The 22,380-nt window shown below is 41.2% G+C and overlaps 1 protein-coding gene across 6 annotated transcripts in view; it reads right to left on the reverse strand.

The window, feature by feature from the left end:
• ABLIM2 (actin binding LIM protein family member 2) overlaps positions 1-22,380 on the reverse strand; it is a 130,688-nt gene that overhangs the window by 88,870 nt on the left and 19,438 nt on the right. For 2 of the 6 annotated variants that reach the window (XM_041402751.1, XM_041402747.1), the window contains exon 2: positions 5,262-5,405. In XM_041402751.1, the coding sequence (XP_041258685.1) occupies positions 5,262-5,405 (144 nt within the window). Of the gene's footprint in view, positions 1-5,261; positions 5,406-13,042; positions 13,255-22,380 lie in introns of those variants that run through there. The other 4 variants (XM_041402750.1, XM_041402748.1, XM_041402746.1 and 1 more) reach the window with 4 other exon arrangements.

The following is a 22,380-nucleotide window of genomic DNA, read 5'->3' on the forward strand; positions in this document are numbered from 1 at the left end:
CCATGTTGCTAGAGTGCTGGTGCGATGGGTATATGGCCAGGATGTGAGGGGCTGCAGAAAGTTCTTAATGAATGCAAAGAAAGGTTGTTACAAGAACATGATTATGAGAAAGGAAGATTATCCATTACTTTGTGATAGTGCAAGTTAACTAATTGCCCAAAATTTGTTCATGCTGTAATTATTGAGCTGTTTTTAGAAAATCAGTGATTAAAAATTAAAGTTCAGGTTTCAAAACTACAACACAGAACCATTTGCTGATACATTAAATTATTTTTGCACGAGCAAAAGTGATCATTATTACCATCATCATAATTTCAGTGAAATAAAAAAATTACAAGCTAACATGACATTGGTAAGGCAGCCCTAAACCTACCACACTCTGCAACCTTGTTGAGCATTACACTGGAAACAGTTTTTCCTGTTACACTGAGTTAATATGATCAGGGATTGCAAACTCCTGAAGGACTCAGGAAGTGCTGGACATGTTGCTGAGAGTGCCTGATGAATAAGTGTCCCTACACTAATCCCCAGTGCCCATGACAGCAGAAATACCAGAAATTGCTATTGCCAGGCAAAAATCTGAGACTTGGAAATCTTACAGATGAGCTTCCCGTAAGTGACTCCCATCTTGAAATGTGAAACCCAGCAGCTATGTTCAAATGTGAGTCCCCCAGATTACCCAGCATGGCTTAGAACATATTTATATCCTAGCAGATGAATTCGATCTAACAAAGAAATAACTCCTATTGCCAAGTTACTCCATGTTTTTGGTGTTTTCACTGAATATTTTGTCTTAGCCCTTCCCATTAATAGGACTTCCCAATAAATTATATAACTCTGGGTTCTGTGGCATGTTCTACTGAGAAAATCGTATAGAAGTGACATATCCAGACCTGGGCTTTTTCACAATTCCCAGGACACTGCAGGATCACAGAAACACTAATCCCCAGAACCACATACCCCCTTCTGAGCTGAAGATGTACTAAATTCTAGCAGATTAATTAAAGAAAACCTCATGAAAATTAATGGGAGGTAAAGTACACTTGCAACTGCTATCTGTGCCAGCAGGGAAGACTGCATGTGCTGCACCCATAACAGGACAATTTTGATTAGGGGTAAAACCAGATATGTACGAGATGCAATGAAGCAGGTGTAGCACACAGGTCATGTTGTTACCTCTGTGGCTCAGACTGGAAGTTTATTTCCTTTCATCAAGTCAGACCAGGAAAGGACACAGATGTGAGTTATAGTTCTTTTCACATATGTACAAAAAACACTTAAGCAAGATGGTGTGGGTTCTTCTGTTTAAATTGGTCACTGCAACTCTGGAAATATTAGGATACTATCAAAACACAGAAAATTAAATACTTGCCAAACACTAATAAAACAAAATAAATTTCATCCTTATCAAAGATCTAAGAGGCTACCCAAGATAATATAATTACAGCAGCTACATCTTCCTGTCTACAACTCCATGTTAACCTGTCTCTCTACTGGCTCTACTAAATCACAGCTGTAAGCAAGCTCCAAGTTAATATTTGTCTAATACCATCCACTCCATTAAATGCAGTCCTGACCTGACAGACAGCCCCAGAATAGTTTATATTCAACACATTTTTTTTAATTTGACAGTCTAAGTCATAAATATTTTATTACAGTTCTTTTTGTTACAGTCCTTGGTGCTTTTATTATAGTGGTAACAAAATAGAAAAAGAATTAGCAAACATGGGAACAAAGCCCTTGAAGTCTGATGAAACTTTGCCTTACTATATCAAAGATATCAGCTTCATTATAACAGTACTTCTATAAAACCTGATTAAAATGGGATATATTTTAAACTAAAAATAAAGATTTGAAGTAAGGTTAGATGGCATGTTCCCTACAGAATTTTACTAGCAGATTAGATGTGCAGCTGAACAGGAAATAACACATATGAATAGATATGAGTATAAACTTTATTTATAATGCCTATTTACCTCCCTAGCCCCCATTATACTTTGATACTGAGCAAAACTAGCAGATGCTCCCAGTACTGCTGTTAAATTTTTTTAATCTGGATGTGTCTCTTAGTCTTGAATAATAAAGGAGCGATACTGAGCAAAACTAGTATCCCAGTACTGCTGTTAAATTTTTTAATCTGGATGTGTCTCTTAGTCTTGAATAATAAAGGAGCTGTTCGCTTTTTAAACACTGAATTGCTTAGAATCATTATCTGGGGAATGTAAAAAGAACTGGATAGGAATGAAAGAAGAACTGCATGGGGATTAGTGACCTTATACTAACCTTCCTTGGTTATGTAATTGAATTTGAATGCAAAAGGCATCTATATAGTTGCTGTTACCATTCTGAAACTCACAAGGCTCCCCAGAAAAGTTGTGGCTGCCCCAGGCCTGGAAGTGTCCAAGGCTGGATGGGATTTTGAACATCCTGGTTGAAGGTGTCCTTCCTCATGGCAGGGGCGTTGGAATGAGGTGATCTTTAAGGTCCTTTCTTTCCAACCCAAACCATTCTATGAATAATCAGACAGCAGAATGGAAATACACAAAACTACCTTTCTACCCTAAAAAAAAAAAAAAGGGTAGAAATACAGAATTCAATGTATCTGACCCTCGAAAACATCATAATTTATCCAAAATATCAAATAAATAGTTTCAAATTTCACACATATTCAAAAAGGTGTAACTTTTTCCAGTGTAACATCATCTGTCACTGATGAGGTCATTGGAACAGACCTCAAATACCTCCAGACACCACACCATGGTCATTTGTCATTCTTATCAGTTTGCATTTTCCACCACTGTACAGCCATAAATTCTGTGAGAGGAACCAAAATTTCCTGCAGCTTTATAAATATTACATGTTTTCTGATGCAGGCTACAAGATGATTTAATACAGAGTCAGCCAACCAAGCAGGCAGGCATCTCAGCAGGGCAATGCAGCCAGCCCACACATGGGATTATCTGTCCTGGACATCCTGCAGCTGCACTGGATGCTGGACACACAGCCTTTTTCCATGTGCTATCTTTGGTGGATGATGTGAGACAGGACAAACTGCATTGCTGAGTAGCATCAAAAGAAATGCACCACAGGGAGGAATCAACAATAAGAGAAATACATTCCCAGAATCATCACCCTGCCCGTGCACAGCAGGGGTCATGGCACAAAACTCTCCTCCAAGGCTGAAAGCAGACTGACTGATCAGAACTGAATACCATTTTTTTAAAAAATCCTAACACATGAATTATATTCTTTCATCCATTAATTTAAAAATCGAAGTCACATTTGCCTAACCTGCTTTTTCTCTTTTTATGCAGCTAGTGAAATGTATATTCAGTGCTCTGTTTGTTCCAAAGCTCTTCTCACCTAACAATATGGCAATCCATATGACAAAGCAATTTATGCTTCTTAAATAACAAATAAAGCCCAGAAACAAAACAAAAACAGACACCAGAAGAATGCCAGAAAATTGATGGAAACCCTTGAAAGGTGATAAAAGAAATTATGGCATTTAAATAATGAGAGAAACCAATCATGTGGGCAAACTTAGCAAAATGATTAGTAAGGAGGGAGCCTTGACACCTAGCAGCAGTTTAACCACTCCTCTGACACTCTCAAGGGGTCCAAGAGCCTTGACACCTAGCAGCAGTTTAACCACTCCTCTGACACTCTCCTGTGCCAGCTGAGAGACTGACAGGTGGGTGACAGATGCTACCCTGCTACCTTGTTAACATTGTGATTTTTTTCCTCATTTTACCCAAAATCTGCCAGAAGCAGAACAAACTCCTTATCTCTTTCAGACAGACAGGGGCAATGCAGCTTCTGCATTGCATTCATCATCTTCCTCAGCATGGGGGTGGGAAAAAGCCCTCTGCACTGCCTAAATTTGGGATCAGGGAATCAGTTCAGTGACCACATACTGCATTTGCTGGTGACCTGGCATCATCTAAATGGAGATGGCCTATACAGCCAGAAATTGGATGTAATTCTGTCTTACTCCCTCTGCAGAATTTGTCTTTTCTCATAGCAAATCTATTAAAAATAAAGGGGGCTTGGACTTCATAAAGATAATAATATGGAGCAAATACCAGAATGTTACCGAGGCTTCATGTAGGAGACAAGACTCCTGAACAACAGATCAGCTGCTCTTTTCCTGAGCTAGGTTTTAAAAACTGATTTAATTTTGAAATTTGCCATAAGAACAGCTGGTTTTAGAAGAGCTTAAAAGATGCATGTATCGGCTGTGTTCTGCTTTAAATATAAAACTCTTCTGAATAGATGACCAAAATATTTTTGTTGTTTAGGAAAGTGCAGTATGCTTATTTTGCTTGTGGTGCAGTTTTGCAAAGAACAGAGTTATTGAGCTGAACATTTAGTCCTGTCTGTCTAACTCATTAAAGATTGCCTCAATTATTAATAGGATGTACTCAATCCCATGGGCTTAAAAAAAATATCAGTATATCTAAAGATAGTGACAGTTTCTTTCTAGTATTCCCTCTAAAAAGGAGTAGAAATAGTTACAGTAACACATCTGGAACCAGAGACACGCTCATGTTTCTAGACTGAGCTACAAGGGTTAATAAATGTCATTTGAAGCACTGGTTAATAATGGAGTAAGCAGGTTGTTCTGTAAACATCAGTTAACATTTATGCACTTGTACATTTAAAACAAATTACATCTTAGCAGCTTCCAGATAGGTTTTTAAATAAGCAAGGATCTACAGAAGGGGTGTTTTATCAGATAATTCCCTTTTCCTGTGACCATCCTGCTATTCACGTGACAATATTAGATTACCAGGCACTACCCTGGAGCAAACCAAGTCATTCCCCCAAAAAAGTGGAAAAGCACAGAGGGTCACACTGGAATTTAAAGACCACAGTCCAACACAAGAGAACCTGGACAGATGTGGCCACAGTGCACCCTATGGCATGCATTAGAGAGCTGGGAGAGAGGAAACCTGAGTTTCTTTGCAAATGTTCATTCTTTCCTAGCCCTGCATTGTTCTCCCAAAGCGCTCTTCTTCCTGACATCCTAAATCCACAGTAAACTCCAATATGGATATAAACAGCTTTATATTCATTGAAAACATTCTCCCGTTTTGGGACTTAAGATGTTTATAATCTTACAGTAAGGAGTCAGGGATTTCACAGTAAATTCTTTCAGGCATGGACTGGATTGTAAAATATGCTTGTGAAGTTTGCAGGATCATTAAGTCACACACCATTGCTAATGCCCCACTCACAGAAGCAGCAGTCACACTTACCTTTGCAAACAAAGCATTTAATATGGAAATATTTGCTCTGAACTCTCAAAACTTCTCCTTTGCATGGTTTTCCACAGGTATTGCAGAGAATTGCAGTACTGGATGGCTTCTCCAGCTGGCTATGTACAGCCTGTGGTTGTGAAACTGCAGGGGAAAACAAAAAGCAGAGCATTTTAAAAGCCATAGATGCATCTTCTGAATGAAATTACAAGAAATTACAAATAACACCTACGACAAATCAGCTCAAGAAGACTAAAATTTTAACTTCTGGGACTGGCCAGCACAGGAGAAAAGATCTGCCAAAAGGAGCTGAGCCAAGCCAACCCTGTTATTTCATAACTTTGAAAGCTTTTGACTGAACACACCTCAAAAATAAATCAGAATTCCTTTTAGAAGAAAGAATCCACATGATCAAGTCTTGAAAGCCTCTGCCTGAATTTCAAAAAAAGCTTTGTCATATTTTCTCTTCAAGAAATCAATGAATATAGATAAAAGCTTCAGTTTTTATTCAAAATATCTTTCATGGTACTTGTAACTCTTAACACTGTGAGTTACTGATCATTAAAGTTCATAGTAAATGCATTTTTTACTGATTTTAAGGCAGAAATATAGCTCTGTAGATGTTTTAAATACTTCTGAAACATTGACATCCCTGTAAATAGCACACATATCTGATCATTAAACAAAATTTTCTGTCATTTTGTAAGGAAACCATGACTTCAAGAGGTTAGGTTAAGCTAGGTTAGTGAAAATTAAGTGAATTAAAAATTTGCTGCCATCTTGTGATGTAAATTAGAAATTGCATTTATTGTGCTGTTGTTAGCATGAGATAAGTTGGCATCTCAATGTGTTATGTGGAACAGGTGAGATATGACCTTATTCTTGCAGTCCTGCTGCAGCACTTGCATCAATATTTTATCACAGTGTACTTAGGAGTCCAGAGAGGAAACATCAAGGCAGTTAATTATAAAGAAGCTCTACTGTAACTCAACACATCTGGCTTTTTCCCTGTGTGAAGAACTAATAACAGGAAAGCAGATAAAGCATTTCAAGTAAATGACATATTTAATGACATTTTCTTCTGCAATGCGGCATGCTTACTCAAAGGCTGGATTGCTTATTTCAAAGTGATTTTTTCTAAATTTTGGCTACAAAATAAACTCACCAACCAACCAACCAGTCAAGATGGAGCAACCTCTCATACACCAATAGCAAAAAAGGCCTTTCCACATCCACTGAGTTGAAGGAGTTGGTATTTCAGTAAGATGCTAAGCTTCCCTCCCACACACTCTTCCAGGGGACTTGCTGCAAGTTTTACCCAAAACAGCACTTTCTACTCCTGCAACTAAAGTGGTTTGGTTTCTTTTTCATCCAGAAGATACATGGGCTTGAGCTCCTCATGCCATTATTCACCACCCACTAGCATTCTGCCTTGTCTGCTAAAATTACACGTTCTCTGATGGTCAAAAAGTCCTGCTCAAGGCATTGTGAACTTTGGAGCAATTACTGAAGGCCTGGTTATAATTAAGGACATCTCCAATAAAAACAACACAAGCACGACAGGCAACTGGAAGTTTACAGAAAGGCGGATGCTCAAACTTACACAGAGCAAGTAGTACAGATTGTTCAGGCTACTATGAGGGTCTGACTTATTCCTCAAATAAAAACTAGGAAACTCTGAACTTTGCAATACTTTACTTTTGACACAAGAATCTCTCTGTACTGTAACCTGCCCAAAACAAATAACCCACCCTGAAAAAGAATCAGCCCTGTAAGAAACCAAAACAAAGTATTTTCCTGAGTTAGTTACTAGAGTAGCAGCTAAAAGTGCAACTATAATAACTATAAATAAAAGTTTGCTCTCTCCACATTTGCTAACAAGCATCAAATTCGTAGCATGTAACTCAGGAAAGACTTAACTTAAAAGGAGCTGACCATAGCTAGAACATTTGGCCTAAACAGTTGCATTTGAAATAAAAAATCATTAAACAACTGACTTTTCTTCACACTCAACTATCCCCCCGTTCCAGCCTTTCGGAGCAGCATCTCTGCAGAGGCATCCGTGCCTGGCCAGTGCAGGAGCTGCCAGATGATGCTGTGTGTGTCCCACAGGGCAGAGAAAGCCAGCTCAGGAATTCCAGCCGCAGGAATACAGAGCAGGGCCAGGAGGAAGCCAGAGCACTGCCCACCCTCCAAACATCCCCCTTCCCTAAAGTGACAACAGCCCCCCATTCCCAGAGAAAACACTGCTTTTCTACTTGCTTTCTTGTCCCTCGGAGTCCAATGCTGCACATTCTGCAAAGCAGCAGAAGACTGAAAATTGTTGCAAAGTTGGGTTTCTTTGGTTTCTGGCAATGGTTGCAAATTGAAAATGTGACAGAAAACACTAAAGTTTGTTTCTCATGATGTATTTGGTGCTCAGTGTCCAGACCTACAGGACAGGACTTCACACATTTCCTTCCCTTTGTGTCTCTAAAATAAGGTTTGTAATTAAAAACAGTAACGCAGCTACAAAAGAAATTTAAAAAGGAAAATATTTAGGTTTAGCGTTTTTTTTTTTTTTTTTTTTAATTCTTCTTTGAAATTTCTTTTGGAATTTTTCTATTAATTTTGAAGTAACACAAAGCATATTTAAAATATACACTGCAGACAAAGAAGTAATTATTTTTCTTTTATCTCAGTTCAGAACTGAGCTACTAAGTATTTCACACAAAACGCCCATGGGAATACAGTGCCTCTGAGATCATTACAAAGAGGTCCTTCTGAAGACAGTTTTAAACACTTACTCTTCCATCTAGCACAACAAAATCATATAATTAATCATAGATTAGTTTATGTTTTAAAACATTGACACTTAATATGGTTTAGGTTGAAATTTCAACTTCTGACAATTCTGAGAAACTAATTCTATTAGGGAACTTCACATTTTAACTTAGGTTTATAACCATATTTAAGGAGATAAGTTTACATGGCAATTTTCAGCATTCTACCTTTATGCCTTAAGGTATCTATATCAGTCTTCAAAGCAGCAGAAGAAAAAATCAACATATTTAATAAGTGAAATAATTAATTACTGATGGAATGTAATGATCTGAGAATACTCACCAGATAATAACTGACTAAAGAGTTCATTCAAAATTAAATTCTTCCATTATATCCTAATTTGTAGAAATTTCCTTCTTAACTTTAAGCTACTTTTTTTAAACCAAAATACAACTGAATACCTGATTCTCTAAATTTGCCTTTCTCCCAGACTACATTCTGCTCCAGCAGAGGTATCCTCATTAATCCTTAAACCCTAAAAGGATCTGACTGCACTCACTTTTTGACAAGGACAAAAGCTGGCAAGGAATGAACAAGCAGCTTCCACAGGACTTCTTTGTGCAAGACTTGTCTGCTGGGGACACTACTGCCAATATTCTTGCCAACTGTCCAGTGCTCACACATCTCTGATGTCAAGACTCAGCCTGACTCCACCAGGCTACAGAGTAGATAATTCTGCTTAGCTCTGGACCAAGTAGGGCAAATTAACCAGCAACAGTTTGCTGAAGAATTGTCAGATAAGATAAACTTCTCAGACTCACTTCTACACTGCTTAATCTAGATGTGCACTTGCTGCATGTACCACAGGGAAGGAGGGACAGTGGCACTGCTGATTATTAAAGCTGCATTACACATCTTATGGGTGCTGCAAAGTGATGTTTTCAGTGTGCTTATAGCTTCTGCAGACCCACAGAATATCCTGAGCTGGAAGAGACTGACAGGGATCACCAAGTCCAACTCTTGGCCCTACACAGGACCTTTCCTAAAAATCACAATATTTGCCTGAGAGCTTTTCCAAACTTTAACCATTCACATGAACATTACTTGCATTTGATGATCTCAAACTCATTTCTTCAGGGAAAATTTCAGACAAAATGTTTAAGCTTCTTAAAAAGGTGAAAAAAGGTTAGTATACAATATATTGGTTTTCAACATCAAAAAGAAAGCAGAGCAGCCTGCTTTTGTAAGTATTTGGATCAAAGGCTGCAGCCTGACCTCGGTGAACACTGTGACAGGTACACTGGATCCAAAATCCACAGCTTGTGGTAAAAAGCCCTTTGACTAAGCCCAGCTCCTTTGTCACTGCTAGACTAAGCAGGATTTAACAGCTCTGGGGACCAGGATAAGGTGCCAGAGATAAGGAAAAGATTTGGGTGAGACAGGAACACTTTGGAAGCAGAACAAGACAAGCTGATGGCAGTGACAGAAGGGAGAGGATTCACAAGTCCCTGGTCATGCTCTGCTCAGGAGCCTGGGATAGAAAATGTCACCTCCTCTCTGCTGTGAGCAAACTCCCGAGGGAAACCAAACTCCTGGCAAAAGATCCAGTCTAGGATTGGTCTGTGCAGAAGATGACACACACCTTTGCTATCAGGCTCTCCAACAGCTAAATGAGAAACCTTCATGGCAGATTACAGACCTGATAAAGAAACATGCCCAGAAACCGCAGAATTCAACACAACCCTAATGCTTTTTCCAGTTTGTTGTGTTTTGTTCCAAGTTTGCACAGGAACCTACAGAAGCCATTTCTGAGCTTGGAAATCAAGTACTGAAAATTAAGAAGTGTCATGCTTAAGAACGCACATTTAATCTGGAATCAAACCTCAACTATAAAGTTAAATAACAAAGACTTCCACTTTCTTTGTTTACTATACAGACATAATTAAGGCCACATAACTAATTTGTGTCACATTATTTAACTCTGTTCTAAAAAACCAGTTTAATGGATTTTACTGATCTTGGTGATTAAAGAAGCCCAAAATCATAGAGGGCCAAATGACACAATTAGATATTATAATCTCAGAATCCTTGAATGACATGGGTTGGAAGGGGCTTTAAAAGTCACCTAGTTCCAACATTCCTGCACTGGGGGACACCTTCCTCTACTCTCTGTTGCACAAAGCCCCATCCAACCTGTCCTTCTGTGATGTTGACATTTTAAAGAGTACTGTTATCTAAAGAAAGATGGAATTTGAGTGGAGAGACAAGAGTCACATGAAAATAATTTTTATTCCTAATATTTGCAATCCCCCCAGTTACCTCTCAATGCAGGGAAAGCAGTAATTCCTTGGTAATTCCTCACCAAGGTTCCTGGAAGGATAGTGTGGAACCAGAGCCTAAAGGCAACAATGAAAGGAAAAACAAAGGGCCTGGGGGGTGGGAGGCACCTTCCCTGTCCTTTCCGTGGGTTGTTCTGGTGCTTTGATTACTGTGTCCTGGAGGCTGGGATAAAAAAGTACAAGCCTTTCATTTCAGGCTCATACAAATAAAGTATCACTGGCCTGCAACAGCAACCCACCATCATTAGAAAAGATACAACAATTTTCTTTAGTAACTATCAGCACTACAGGCTCCTCTTTAAATCCACCACCTTTTGCTTCATGAGATGAAAACATATTTTTGAGTGGAAAAAATATTAGACATCAGTATTTTAAACTGTAATTATAAGCTGTTTGGTTCATAATAATGTTCAGCTTTTTCAACAAAGGCAAAGGCCACATTCCAACCCTGAACCAAAACCACACAGCCCTGGTAAGGGATGTTATTCTGCAAGAAGGAATTACCAGCAAATTCTCTTTGTGTTGACACTGAAACCTTTCATCTCCATAGCTACAGGTGGCTACTGAAAATCAAAATAAACAAATATGGGACCCAAATTCCATTTACTCACTAACTATTTGAGAAACAGGACAGAAGTATTGATTGCTGATATGCTGTATCAAGTGATTTGGGGAGGGTGAGGTTGACAGCAGTCCAGAGGGGAATTAAATTTGCAATCTTCCTGTAGCAGGATTAAAGAAGATGCACACAAGTACTGCTGGAATTAGAAAGTGGAATTTAAGTTGTTGTTTTAACAAACCCTTCTTGTATCAACTGAGTCAAAACACTCAGGGCTGAATTTAAAAACATACAGATGTTTTTAAAGATCTGATAGATCTTTCTTAAAGGAAAGATGCATTTAAGTGCCTCTAAATATCCCAGTGAAGCATTATTCCCACTGCAGAGCTGGCCCCTGCTCTCTCCCTGTCTTGTGTCTGTGTTTAAAATCCAGTGATGAGGAGCTGTGAGGATAACACAGAAATGCATAACAGAGTAATACATACAGTGATCAGGGAACTACATGGGTGCCAGCTGTACATTTAATTTAGATAAGGGGGTTGGGGTTTTTTCCCCCTAAGAACCAGTGATTCATTATGGAGGCTTGAGGGGGCCTGAGACCCCATTGGTTCTTTCCACAGAAAAGATGAGAAAAAGAGTAATTCTGTACTGGGAACTCCACAAGCTCTTCCCATCCATCCTGCCAGCCTCACTCAGCAGTGGGCAAGAGCAATTCCCTAGCCCCAGCCCTGCCTAAAGAATGGACATGTTAGATGCTGTGGAACAGAACATTAAATAACTGCTGGTAGCCTGGTTTACCCTATTTCTCAATTAGCCCCTTGACTTTACAAATGACTTTACAAATGTATTTCCCTGCTTTATCTGCCTTCTCAGTAAAATGCCCTGTTCTCCTGTATGTCTCACGAGAAACCAGATGATCAGGAGGATAAAGGGAAAGAAGTTTTGCTGTCAATGTCCATATTATGTGGTCCCTCGAGCCCTCCAGCTGGCCACACAGAGGGCTGAAGTGTCCCCAGGCCAGCACACACGCTCACTGCCTTTCCCAAGAGTGCTTTCCTGCACCAAGAGGGTCTGGGCATCCCCCCAGAAGTGCTCACTGCTCTTTCCAAGACCTCTGTGGTGGCTCCTACAGCAAAGCACTGCTACTTCTCTCTTTAGTTCCTGTATTATAAGAAAAAGTATTCACCAAATTCGATAAATCTCTACGCCAATATGTCTCAATTTAATTCTTTCACATTGTCCAAAAATACAAAGTAAAATGCTTTGAGAAGTGTGTTCCTTTTTGAAATGTATACCTGCTTCTACTACATACAAGCAACCACTCCTACAGTGCCTTTCCAAGGCATGCCTCTTCCAGAACTTCCCACTCATCATCATCAAAACAGAAACTCACAGCTGATACGGGGCACACAGCACAACTGAGCTGAGCTCTGCTTTTACCACCAATTACAGAGGGACCAAAGGCAAAAGACAGGTGTTATCCAACAGGATGTGAATAAACCATGCACAAGAGGTGCAGCACAGCTAGAGTATTCACACAAGAATTTAAAATCTCACCATATGCTCTGTGCTAAATCCATATCGCATAAACAAACCTAGCACAAACTAACCTCCTGCCCGCATTATTATAATAAAATATTTACTGAATTCAAACACAGTTTGTAAAAATCTCTGCTGAGTTTGAATAACTGCTACTGCAGTATTGTAAAGGCTATTTTTGGACAGGTTTAGGCAGATTGCAATGAGATAGGATATAGAAAAAATACTCCAAAATATCTGCATAAAGAAATATGCGGGGTTTTTTTCCCCCATTATAGTCTAATATAAACTCTAAAGTCAATTTCAATTTTAAAAAAACAAGGGAAGTTTTCAAATTGAGCTGCCAGCTAACTACCAGAATCATTATCATTTCCGAATCATCATTCATGTAATTAAAAGAACACAAAGCACAATTTACAATAAACACTTAACCATCTTTCCCCACTCTGCTGCGTTTCCACATAAACACCGAGAGTTGCTATTCTCACGACAGCATCAATGATTTAGTTACCACATCCCCAGACGAACAACGAGTCATTTCAGGTCTAGGCTGACCCGAATGCGGAGTCAGCGCCCTGTACCTGTATCTTCGGGCATTCCTGCGCGGATTCCCTTGCAGAGGGGCAGTTCCCGAGGATCGGTGCCGCGATCCGCAGCGAGCGCCGCCGCCCAGCGCGCCCGGGCTCGGCGGCGCCCCCGCACAGGCGGAGCGGGGCCGGCCTCGCCGTCACCGCCGAGCAAAAATAGCCACCTGCCGAAGCCGAAATATTGTCACGTCCATGGGAGGTGGCACCGCTGTCCCGGAGGGACCGGATGCAGGACGTGCCAGCAAGGGGTGTCTTTGCATCAGGTGATAGCGCAGCTGCTTCAGGGCGGTGCTGAGCGCCTCGGGAGAAAGGCTAAAAGAACTCAAACCTGCCAAGTCCTTGTCATCAATTAGAAATACGGGCTGAGGTAGCAGCGAAACCCCTTTAGACACCCCCCAAACACAGCGGTCCCTTCCCCCGGTGCAGCACAGCACTGATGGCAGAAGGAGATGATGAAAGCAGTGAGATGCTCTCACTGTGTAATACCTGGCAGCCACAAATCTCTCCCCTGCTTGCTCATATGGAGTTGGAATGTGTATCACTGGAATAACAGTGATGTGCTGAGCTATTTAAAGCACTACATGGGAACAGAACGAGCTCTTCTATAAGTACTCCAACTTGAGGAATCTATATGGTGAGGACACTGCTGCCCTGGGCCATGCCAGACAGACATGGTCTATAACTTTAAATAGCCCTCAGCTGACATGGCCTGAAACCCAGAGCACAGATCTGAAGATCCCAGGTTCTATACATTCAACCAAACTATGAACAACTCAATTTAAAAAAATCTATATGCATTGTCTGGCAGCAACTACCTTTTGACTCTTATGTCAGCTTTTTGACTCTTATGTCAGCTTTTTATTTTGTTCAATATTGTTGTGCTGCCTGCATGAAGCCAGATCCATCCTCACACCCTTTTGGATCACCATCAGCCACCCTGGCTGAGCTCTCCAGATATTTGCAGGATTTGGCCTACTTAGTTTTTCCCAGCGGCTACTTCAGCTTGGCAGAAACACAAAAGGCACTTTGCTAAATGGCAACACTCTGAAGGCACGTAAATTAATAGGCAGGAAAAGTGAAAGGGCTTTCACTCCAACACAGCCTTTCCCTCTGCTTGCCAGGCTCCCAAGGCTAAACGCTTGGTAACTTGCATTTTAACGTTGTATGATCACAATGCAGTCACACAGTGCGCTGATTTGTATTTACAATTTGAGGTGTGATCCCTGAGCCTCCCCTGCAGTCTCACCACTTGGCTACAGCAAAGCAGAAATCACACTCGAGGAGCTCAGAGGGTTTTTGTGGTGTTTCTGAGAAACTCCATCACCACTCGTGGGTTTCACAGGCACAAAACACGAGGCCATTGCCCTTCATGAGCATGCTGGGCTGCCTCACGATGGGCATGACAAGGGACAGCAGTGGCAGCAGCCCAGGCAGAGATCAGAGACCTCCTGCTGCAAATGATCCAGAAAACCGTGTCGCTTTAACCTGCTTTCTCAAATCAACACAGACCAAACACCTGAAACTCCACAGTTTTAACAGTAATAACAGCACACTGCCCTTGCTACAGAAAAGGACAGGACACTTGGCTCCTCTTAAAACCTCAAGTGAAGTCCTGGTAGCCACAGCAGTGCTCTCACCCATTCTCTATTCCAGGTTTGCTTTTTCCAAGGTTACATTACCCAGGTCAATGCTGTCACCAATATCTTTGCAAACAGCAACCACACAGCAAAGGATTTAGGCCACTCTGAAATGGATTAGCTGGCTGCAAACTCTTTATAACCTGTGGTACCATTAATTTTAAAAGACATTTTAGAAAGATTTGAGACCTGTTCCTAATTAACTCACACTTGTTTCCTGTACTCACTGCCCTCTTCCCAAGCATAAGCTAAAGTGAATGTCAGTAGTAGTTCTGCCTGTCCCCAGGCACTCATGACTGGACTGGTTATAGTTTAGATTTAGGTAGCTCCTGCAAGGAACAGGCAGTTAGACTTGATGATCCTTGTAGGTCCCTTTCACCTAGGTATTCCAATAGGATTCTAGGAATATGACTCTAGGAAGGTGACAGTACACAGTCTAACCTCTTTCCTGTTCTTCACAGCACTTCACTAGGCCCATTTTGAGCTTTATTCACAGTCTGTCTCTGAAAATGTTTTGGAACAATTATTTTATTAAATGTAGGAGAATGTAGAGTTTGTTCTTCACTATAAAATATGGAAGTATTTTCTAACTAATATTTTTTTTAAAAAAAATCAGAGCTATAACACCACCTGAGATTCAGGGACTGCAATATACAACAGGTATGTACCTGTTAGCTTGCAGCAACTCTTAGGTTGCTTGGGATATTGGTTAAGATTTTAGGTTGCCCTGTGTGGAGTCAGGAGCTGGACTCAACAATCCCCATGGGTCTTTTGCAACACAGGAGCCTTTATGATTTTATAAAACTAAGTTCCTGGACTTTAAGTTGCTCAACAAGTTTCTACCCACCTGTATATGTGTCTGTTTAATGGCAAATGGGGACTACAGAGTCCAGTCTCAATACAGATCAAGATATTAACTTTTCATAAATAATCTCTAATTGATGAATTTTACTTTGAAAATTCTGGAAAATACAAGAAATCATCATATTTCACAGATTTTTTTCTCAGTACATTTTAAGACTTCTTTTCTTCTAAGTTGCTAAAACTGGTTGCAGTGCTGTTTCATGTTATTTTTGCTTTTGGTAGTTTTGATCCAGGTTAGTGGTAATTTGGATTTTCTAGTGGGGATAATATGATCACAGACAAAGAGAAGCACTTCCCTTTTCTCTGTGGTGACAGTGTCAGGACCCCAGGGAATGGCCTGAAATTGTGTCGGGGAGGTTTAGGTTGGATATTAGAAAAAGTTCTTCACCCAGAGGTTGGCTGGGCACTGGAGCAGCTCCCCAGGGAGCACCAAGCCTGACAGAGTTCAAGAAGTATTTGGACAACACTTCTGGGGCACATGGTGAGACCCCTGGGGATGAAGATGTTCAGGGCCAAGACTTGGAACTTTGAGGATCCTTGTGTGTCCTTTCCAACTCAGGACACTGTCATATGAAAAACACAATAAAATTAAATATACCTCTGTATATAATGATACAGATTTCAGTAATATTTTATCACTAGGACAAAAATAAAATTAAGTAATAGATGTTTCCCATGTCCCCAGGCACTCATGATAGAACAAAAAATTACAAACTCATGGCAGAAGTGAAAATGAGCAGGGAAAGGTAAATAGTGGGTAAATGGTGCCTCTACAACTAAACTCATGTCTTCCAGCTTTGTGCCCAGCCTCTCTTACATTAATCCCATTTCTGCTGGGAATGGACTTGCAAAACCACCCAACTCTGCCCCCAGTGACCTGTTGCATGCAACCAAAATCTGTCCTGTTCAGAAACAGCCTGAGTTTAAACATCTGGCTCTCAAACACCTCGATCCTCAAGTCCATGCTTGAGATAACACTTCTCATTAACTGCACAGCAATGAGCCACGTGCACAGCCACCTTTAATTGAAACACGTGCAAGCAGGTCAGAGACAGCGGGCTCTTGTACAAGGCACTGAAGTAAAGAACCTGCTCTAGCAGGGAGCTTGGACTAGATGAACTCCAGAAGCCCCTTCCAACCTCAACCACTCTGTGATTCTGCGAATCCTGCATATTTATGGAGCAGGAAAAATCAGACTGAAGATCCCCTCTGAGCTCTGACAGAGAGCAGGCAGCTGTGTTTGCTCCAGAGGTAACTGGGTCATGAGTCCTGCTCTGCTCCTTGCTATCTCTTGGGAATAAAGAGCTTCTTCAGCCCTGAAATCCATGATGACAGCCCTTGACTGCTGGCCAGCAAGTTGGATGAACAAAAGCAGAACTTCTCCCACTCCCAGCTCCTTTTTCCAAGGGGGACCTCTTGATGGCAGACCTAGATCCAGACTAAGTTGGCATTAGCCTCCTGTGCTCCCCCAGCTAGAATGAAAGCACCATCTAATATTCTTCAGAAAACTGTGCACCCGAAACAGCAAGCAGAAATCAAACATAAACCCTACAAAGCCTTTAGCAGAGATTTTATAATGGGAAACAGTGGTGTATCAAACCTAAAAACAGGGTGCAAGAAAATGCTTAGAGAACTGAAAAAAACAAAAAAATGCCTCATAATGAAGTGAGAGGATGTCCAGAATGCAAAAGTGGCCCAGGTCAGAGGATAAAGGGATAGAGTCTGGTTAGCAGCAGAGAGACAAGGAGAGCCACAGCGATGGTCCTGCAGGTCACACACCTTCAGGAATGAACCTGCCACCCCAGGACTCTGCTGACCTTAGGAAACTCACAGGGACTGCCAGTGAAATGGAGCAGACCTCAGATAAGGAAAGATCTGCTGAAGTAGAGGTCATAGGCTACAATTTAGCTCAGAGAAAACCTGTCATGTAATAAGGATAAGGCAAGCAATTAACAAAAGGTATTCATTTCTAAAAGGTCAGGGACTACAAGGGACTTTTCACAGAAAGGACTTCAGAAAGCAGGAGGGAAATTGTATACCCAGTGGTGAGCTAGGATAATGGGATGTATTGTATAAGGGAAGGCATCCTGGCTGCAACTGAAAAGGTACTGTAACAAGAACCACCCAGGAAAAAAACTTGAATTTTATGGGAGGGAAATTAAAGAAGCAGAACAAGGCAATAAACGCCAGTTGATGTAGCCAAAAATTGCACATGGTAGGCATGAGAATTAGAAAAACTCATTTGTATCTTTGAATACAGGAGGATTTAAACTACAATGTAATTTTGGCATTTAGGGGATCATGAGTGGCTCAAGAAAGATGACAGGCACTGCGAAGATGCCAAGATCATTTTTGGGTATTTCTTTTAGGACTAAATGAGTGCATGCAGGAGGTTTTAAAGGGGAGATTCTTCTGTGTGGGATGATGCTACATGCACACAAAGAGAGAAAGAGATTACTAAATTTTAATTTATCATTGATTTATACATAAAATTATCATTTAAGTTGTCTGGATTTTTAATCAATGGAAATTTCAAGTGCTTAAATAGAGAATAAACAGAAGTATTACCTAAAGAATTAGACAGACTTAAAGGACCCTCTCTCTTCTGAAAAGTTACACAGACATTGCCATAGTTCTTCAATCACCAGCTACCTATCTTACAAAATTATCAAATGATTATGTAGGTTGTGTGCGATCCAGAAAAAAAAAAGATTCAACCTCTCATGTGTTTCGATTGGGATCAATAAATTTAACTTTGAAGGTTTCTTACAAAAAAAAAAAAAAAAAAAACAAAAAAAAAAAAAAAAAAAAAAGGCACACACCGGCACACACCCCACCCCCATGATCCCCTCCCATATGGGACATTCTGAGAGCTAAGAGGCCTGGGTCTAAGTCTAAGAGAACTCATGTGCCTGAAATTCCACACACATAAGTCCAAAGCTGTAAGGCTGGAATCCCCTCCTTGACACATCCAAAGGCAGGGCAAGCTGATTTTTCACTTCTCATTTCCCAGCTGTCCATGGCTGACTGTGGGAAAGCACCTTTGGCTTCCACATGTAGTGGCAATAGCTGTGTGTGCTTGCCTGTAGCTCGTGTCCTTTGTGAGTGTGGGTGCCAAGGGCTTTACTCGGTGTCACCCAGCAGATCTGAGAAGTTTCCATCTGAAGAGTTATCTTCCTTGTTTTCCAAGAAAAAACAGCTTTGAGACCATAGAGACCTCTCTGAATCCTTGTCACATTTGTTGGATACACAGTGGCAATAGCTGCGTGTGCTTGTCTGTAGCTCGTGTCATTTATGAGTGTGGGTGCCAAGGGCTTTACTCGGTGTCACCCAGCAGATCTGAGAAGTTTCCATCTGAAGAGTTATCTTCCTTGTTTTCCAAGAAAAAACAGCTTTGAGACCATAGAGACCTCTCTGAATCCTTGTCACGTTTGTTGGATACACTCATCCCACGAGCCTGGGAGCCTTTCCACAAACCCTGCAGCTCAGCCCAGCTAAGGTGATGGCACACCCAGGACAGTTTAGAGATGGCCATGCACAGATCACCCTGTGCAAAAAAAGCTGACTGTCATCTTCAGATTGGAGCCACCTGAAAAAGTGGCAAGGTGAGTTTTACACCAATAAATCCAAAAGGGAACCATGGGTGCAAATCCTTCTTCCTCAGAGTCTCAAGCAGCTGTAAGTCCAACTCTGGTGTTTGCACAGATAGCTCTGCTCAGGTTTGAAAAGGAGAGAGATACTGAAAATCATATTTAGGATCTGGAATTCAAATCCCAAGTGAAAAGCCCTGAAGAAGAAATCTTCCCCAGAGGGGAGTGGGGATCTCAGACACATCCTCATCTGCAGCACTCTGTGTCCTGCTCGCACACACAGTGCTTTAATCCTTGCCTTCAGCCCACAGGGACCACGCCAGAGAACATTTTTCTGCCTGCTTTCCAAATCCCATTCTCTGTGAAGGGATGTAGCTGCAAAGCAGCAGGTCACATCCAAATCCTACTTAAATGCATTCACTTTGGTTGATGATCACTGAGGAATGTGTCAACAATGTGGAATACTGTTTTGAAAGTAAAAAAGAAGCCACCACTAGAAATGTGATGCTGTTGCACTTAACCCTGCTCCCAGTAAAGTCCACCAGTAAAAACATTATTGATCTAAGTCAAAGACTTGCATCAGCATTAATTTATTAATTCTGTCAAGTTTTGATCTTAGCAGTTGGCTCATCACAACCAGAAAGTTCAGCCTTTCCCCTGCTTGCCTGAGGTTACAATTTCCCATCAGTAACATCTGAAATGCAATTATGTCTCTGAGCTTTGATACCAAGAAACAAAGCAGATTTTTTTTTTTCTTGGAGCGTATCTAAATTAATGGATATTCTTTATTGCTGAGTTACACTGTAAGCAGCTCCAAAATCTTAAGGATCAACTTAAAAAAAAATCACTGGATTCTATATCTATTACTATTCTGCACCTTCCTGGCTGCCTAATGATCACTTCTAGCACCTCCACCAGTTACCCAAACCATATTCCTGCCAGTCCCCTCATCTTTAGGCATTTTTTTTTGAGAGCTGTGACCCAATACCAGAAACTCTCACTGTGATTCTATTTCCTGCCCCCAGGTCTGCAGCACCTGCTGGGTGCATCCTGCTCTGCATCACTCTTCACACTGGCATCTGCTCCATCTGTGTCCTCCAAGGGGGGAGAAGGACAAGCACATTCCCTGGCTTGGAAATGAGCAAATGTTTGCAACTGGGGAAAAACAGGGTACAAGGAATTTCCACGGCTCATTTGTCTTTCCATTCCCTGGTACAAACAGAGTAATACTAACAACAGTGATGCCTGTTTGTTACAGCAACACCAAAAAGCAAAAGCAAGATAAAATAATATAAAAGCCATAGTTCATTTTGCTAGCCAAGCCACAATATATCACCCTCAATCATTAATTAATAAAATTTACTAACTTTCCACTAGCACTCTATGAAATACATATCCAAAAGAATTACAATTAATAACTTAGGGACCTTTGCAAAGGTTCTTTCCTGTTTATGTTGTAGTCCACAGCTTAAAAAATGTCTAAAATAATTACTTTGAAATATAAAACTGAAGTCCTGCTTGTATTTGCTCTGCTTAATTTGGCATTAGAAAGGGTTTAGCTCTTGTTTTATTGCAATCATGGAGTTAATTCAAATATACATAGATATTGATGTTACTGAAGTTCTGGTGCTAAAGTCACGCTAGCTCACACAGTGCAAATTAGTTATCTTGTGGTGAATTTCTACTGAGATTCAGTAACACCCATACAAATCTAATTCTGCTTCATCCTCATCAGACAAACCAGCACATTGCCTCCATTTTCACATTCAGGCTACAGTTTCTGCAATCAATTATCCCCTGACACCACATTCATAGCAGAAATGTGTTACATTCACACCAACACGACCCCAGAGCCTTCAGCTACAGTGCTACTTCTTGCACAGTTCTGCAACTAACAGTTCTGTTATCAACAGGAACATTTTTGAGGTATCTATACAACTTGCTTTTAGACCAACTTGTTTAATTTGCAAACCACCACCTCATTCAGACAGCAAACAGGTTTCTGCTCAAAATAAATAATTTGTTCTGAAGCTTTATATTCACCTTTTACAGACAAAAGGGGAAGCAGCAACATCATCTGATAAAATCATGTCTCATATGTAAAAAGAAAGATACTGTACAGCATTTTTCCCAGGTAATATACAGAAATGCAATTCAGGGAAGGACAGATGAAAACCCAATGCCAAATTCCACACTAACCTCTCTCCCCCTATCTCAACAGGGTTGAAACACAAAGCATCTTTATTGAGTCAAGTGAACAGCAGTGTGGTCAGGAGATCCTGAAGCACAATATTCCCCATCCAGCCGCTGAAGCTGGTTAATTCCTCACACTCTACACAAAACATACAATTAATCTAAAATTGTAGCTAAGGCCTGGTGAACACAGAGAACCTTTACTTCCCTCTGTCTCAGGAGAAGCCTTTATCTCTGTCCCTAACAGAGAAAATCCTAGCAAGTCACTGCAGTGTGGAGCTTGACAGCCCCTGGGCTGATGTAGGTCACTCCCCCTCCTCCCCTCACAAGGGCAAGGAAACCAGGAGTTTCATCTGGCTGCAAGCTGCTCCAATTGCCAATAATCCCACCAACTCAGGTCTTTAAAAACAACCTGCTAAGAGGGCAGTGACGCAGGACGCTGTCCCTTGGCCGACATGCCACCGGGGCGACACTTGGGCTGCACGGACACGGCTGCTCAAGGACCCAGCTCGTGCCACAACACGTTCCAGCACATCCTCTCCTTGCTGCCTGCCTGGCTCTGAGGCTGTTTGCACTCACAGCCCTCCCACCTCAAGCACTTCAGGCTCCCTCCCACTACCCCACAGCAGATGGTTGCTCACACATGGGCTTGGTCTTTGCACCGACGCCTGCTCTTCGGGCAGCTGGCTTTACGTAGAAGCAGGACAATTATGTACATCCAAATCTGGGGGACCATGGGGTGCAGGGATGTGTCCACACACAGCCAGCAAGGAGCCCAACAAGCACGTGCAGCCCCACCAAAGCCACACACAGTTTAAGAACAGAGCCCATGAGGAACTGGGCTCATCCAGAGCAGGAGAACACCCAGTGACCAATCTACCTGCAACCAGGTCCATTTACTTCTAATTTAGCTCAATTTTCCCACAAATACTCCTCCCTGACTGCCCTTAGCATCTAATTTTCCCAATTTCAATCCTTGTCCTGGACATCTCCCTTCTCCTTGGCACACAGTTTCTTCAAACATTCCTTCCATCGTGTTGCTGGAGGA

The sequence above is a fragment of the Onychostruthus taczanowskii genome, unplaced genomic scaffold (genome assembly GCF_017590055.1).
Source record: "Onychostruthus taczanowskii isolate IOZ18803 unplaced genomic scaffold, ASM1759005v1 scaffold2, whole genome shotgun sequence".
Lineage (NCBI taxonomy): Eukaryota > Metazoa > Chordata > Aves > Passeriformes > Passeridae > Onychostruthus > Onychostruthus taczanowskii.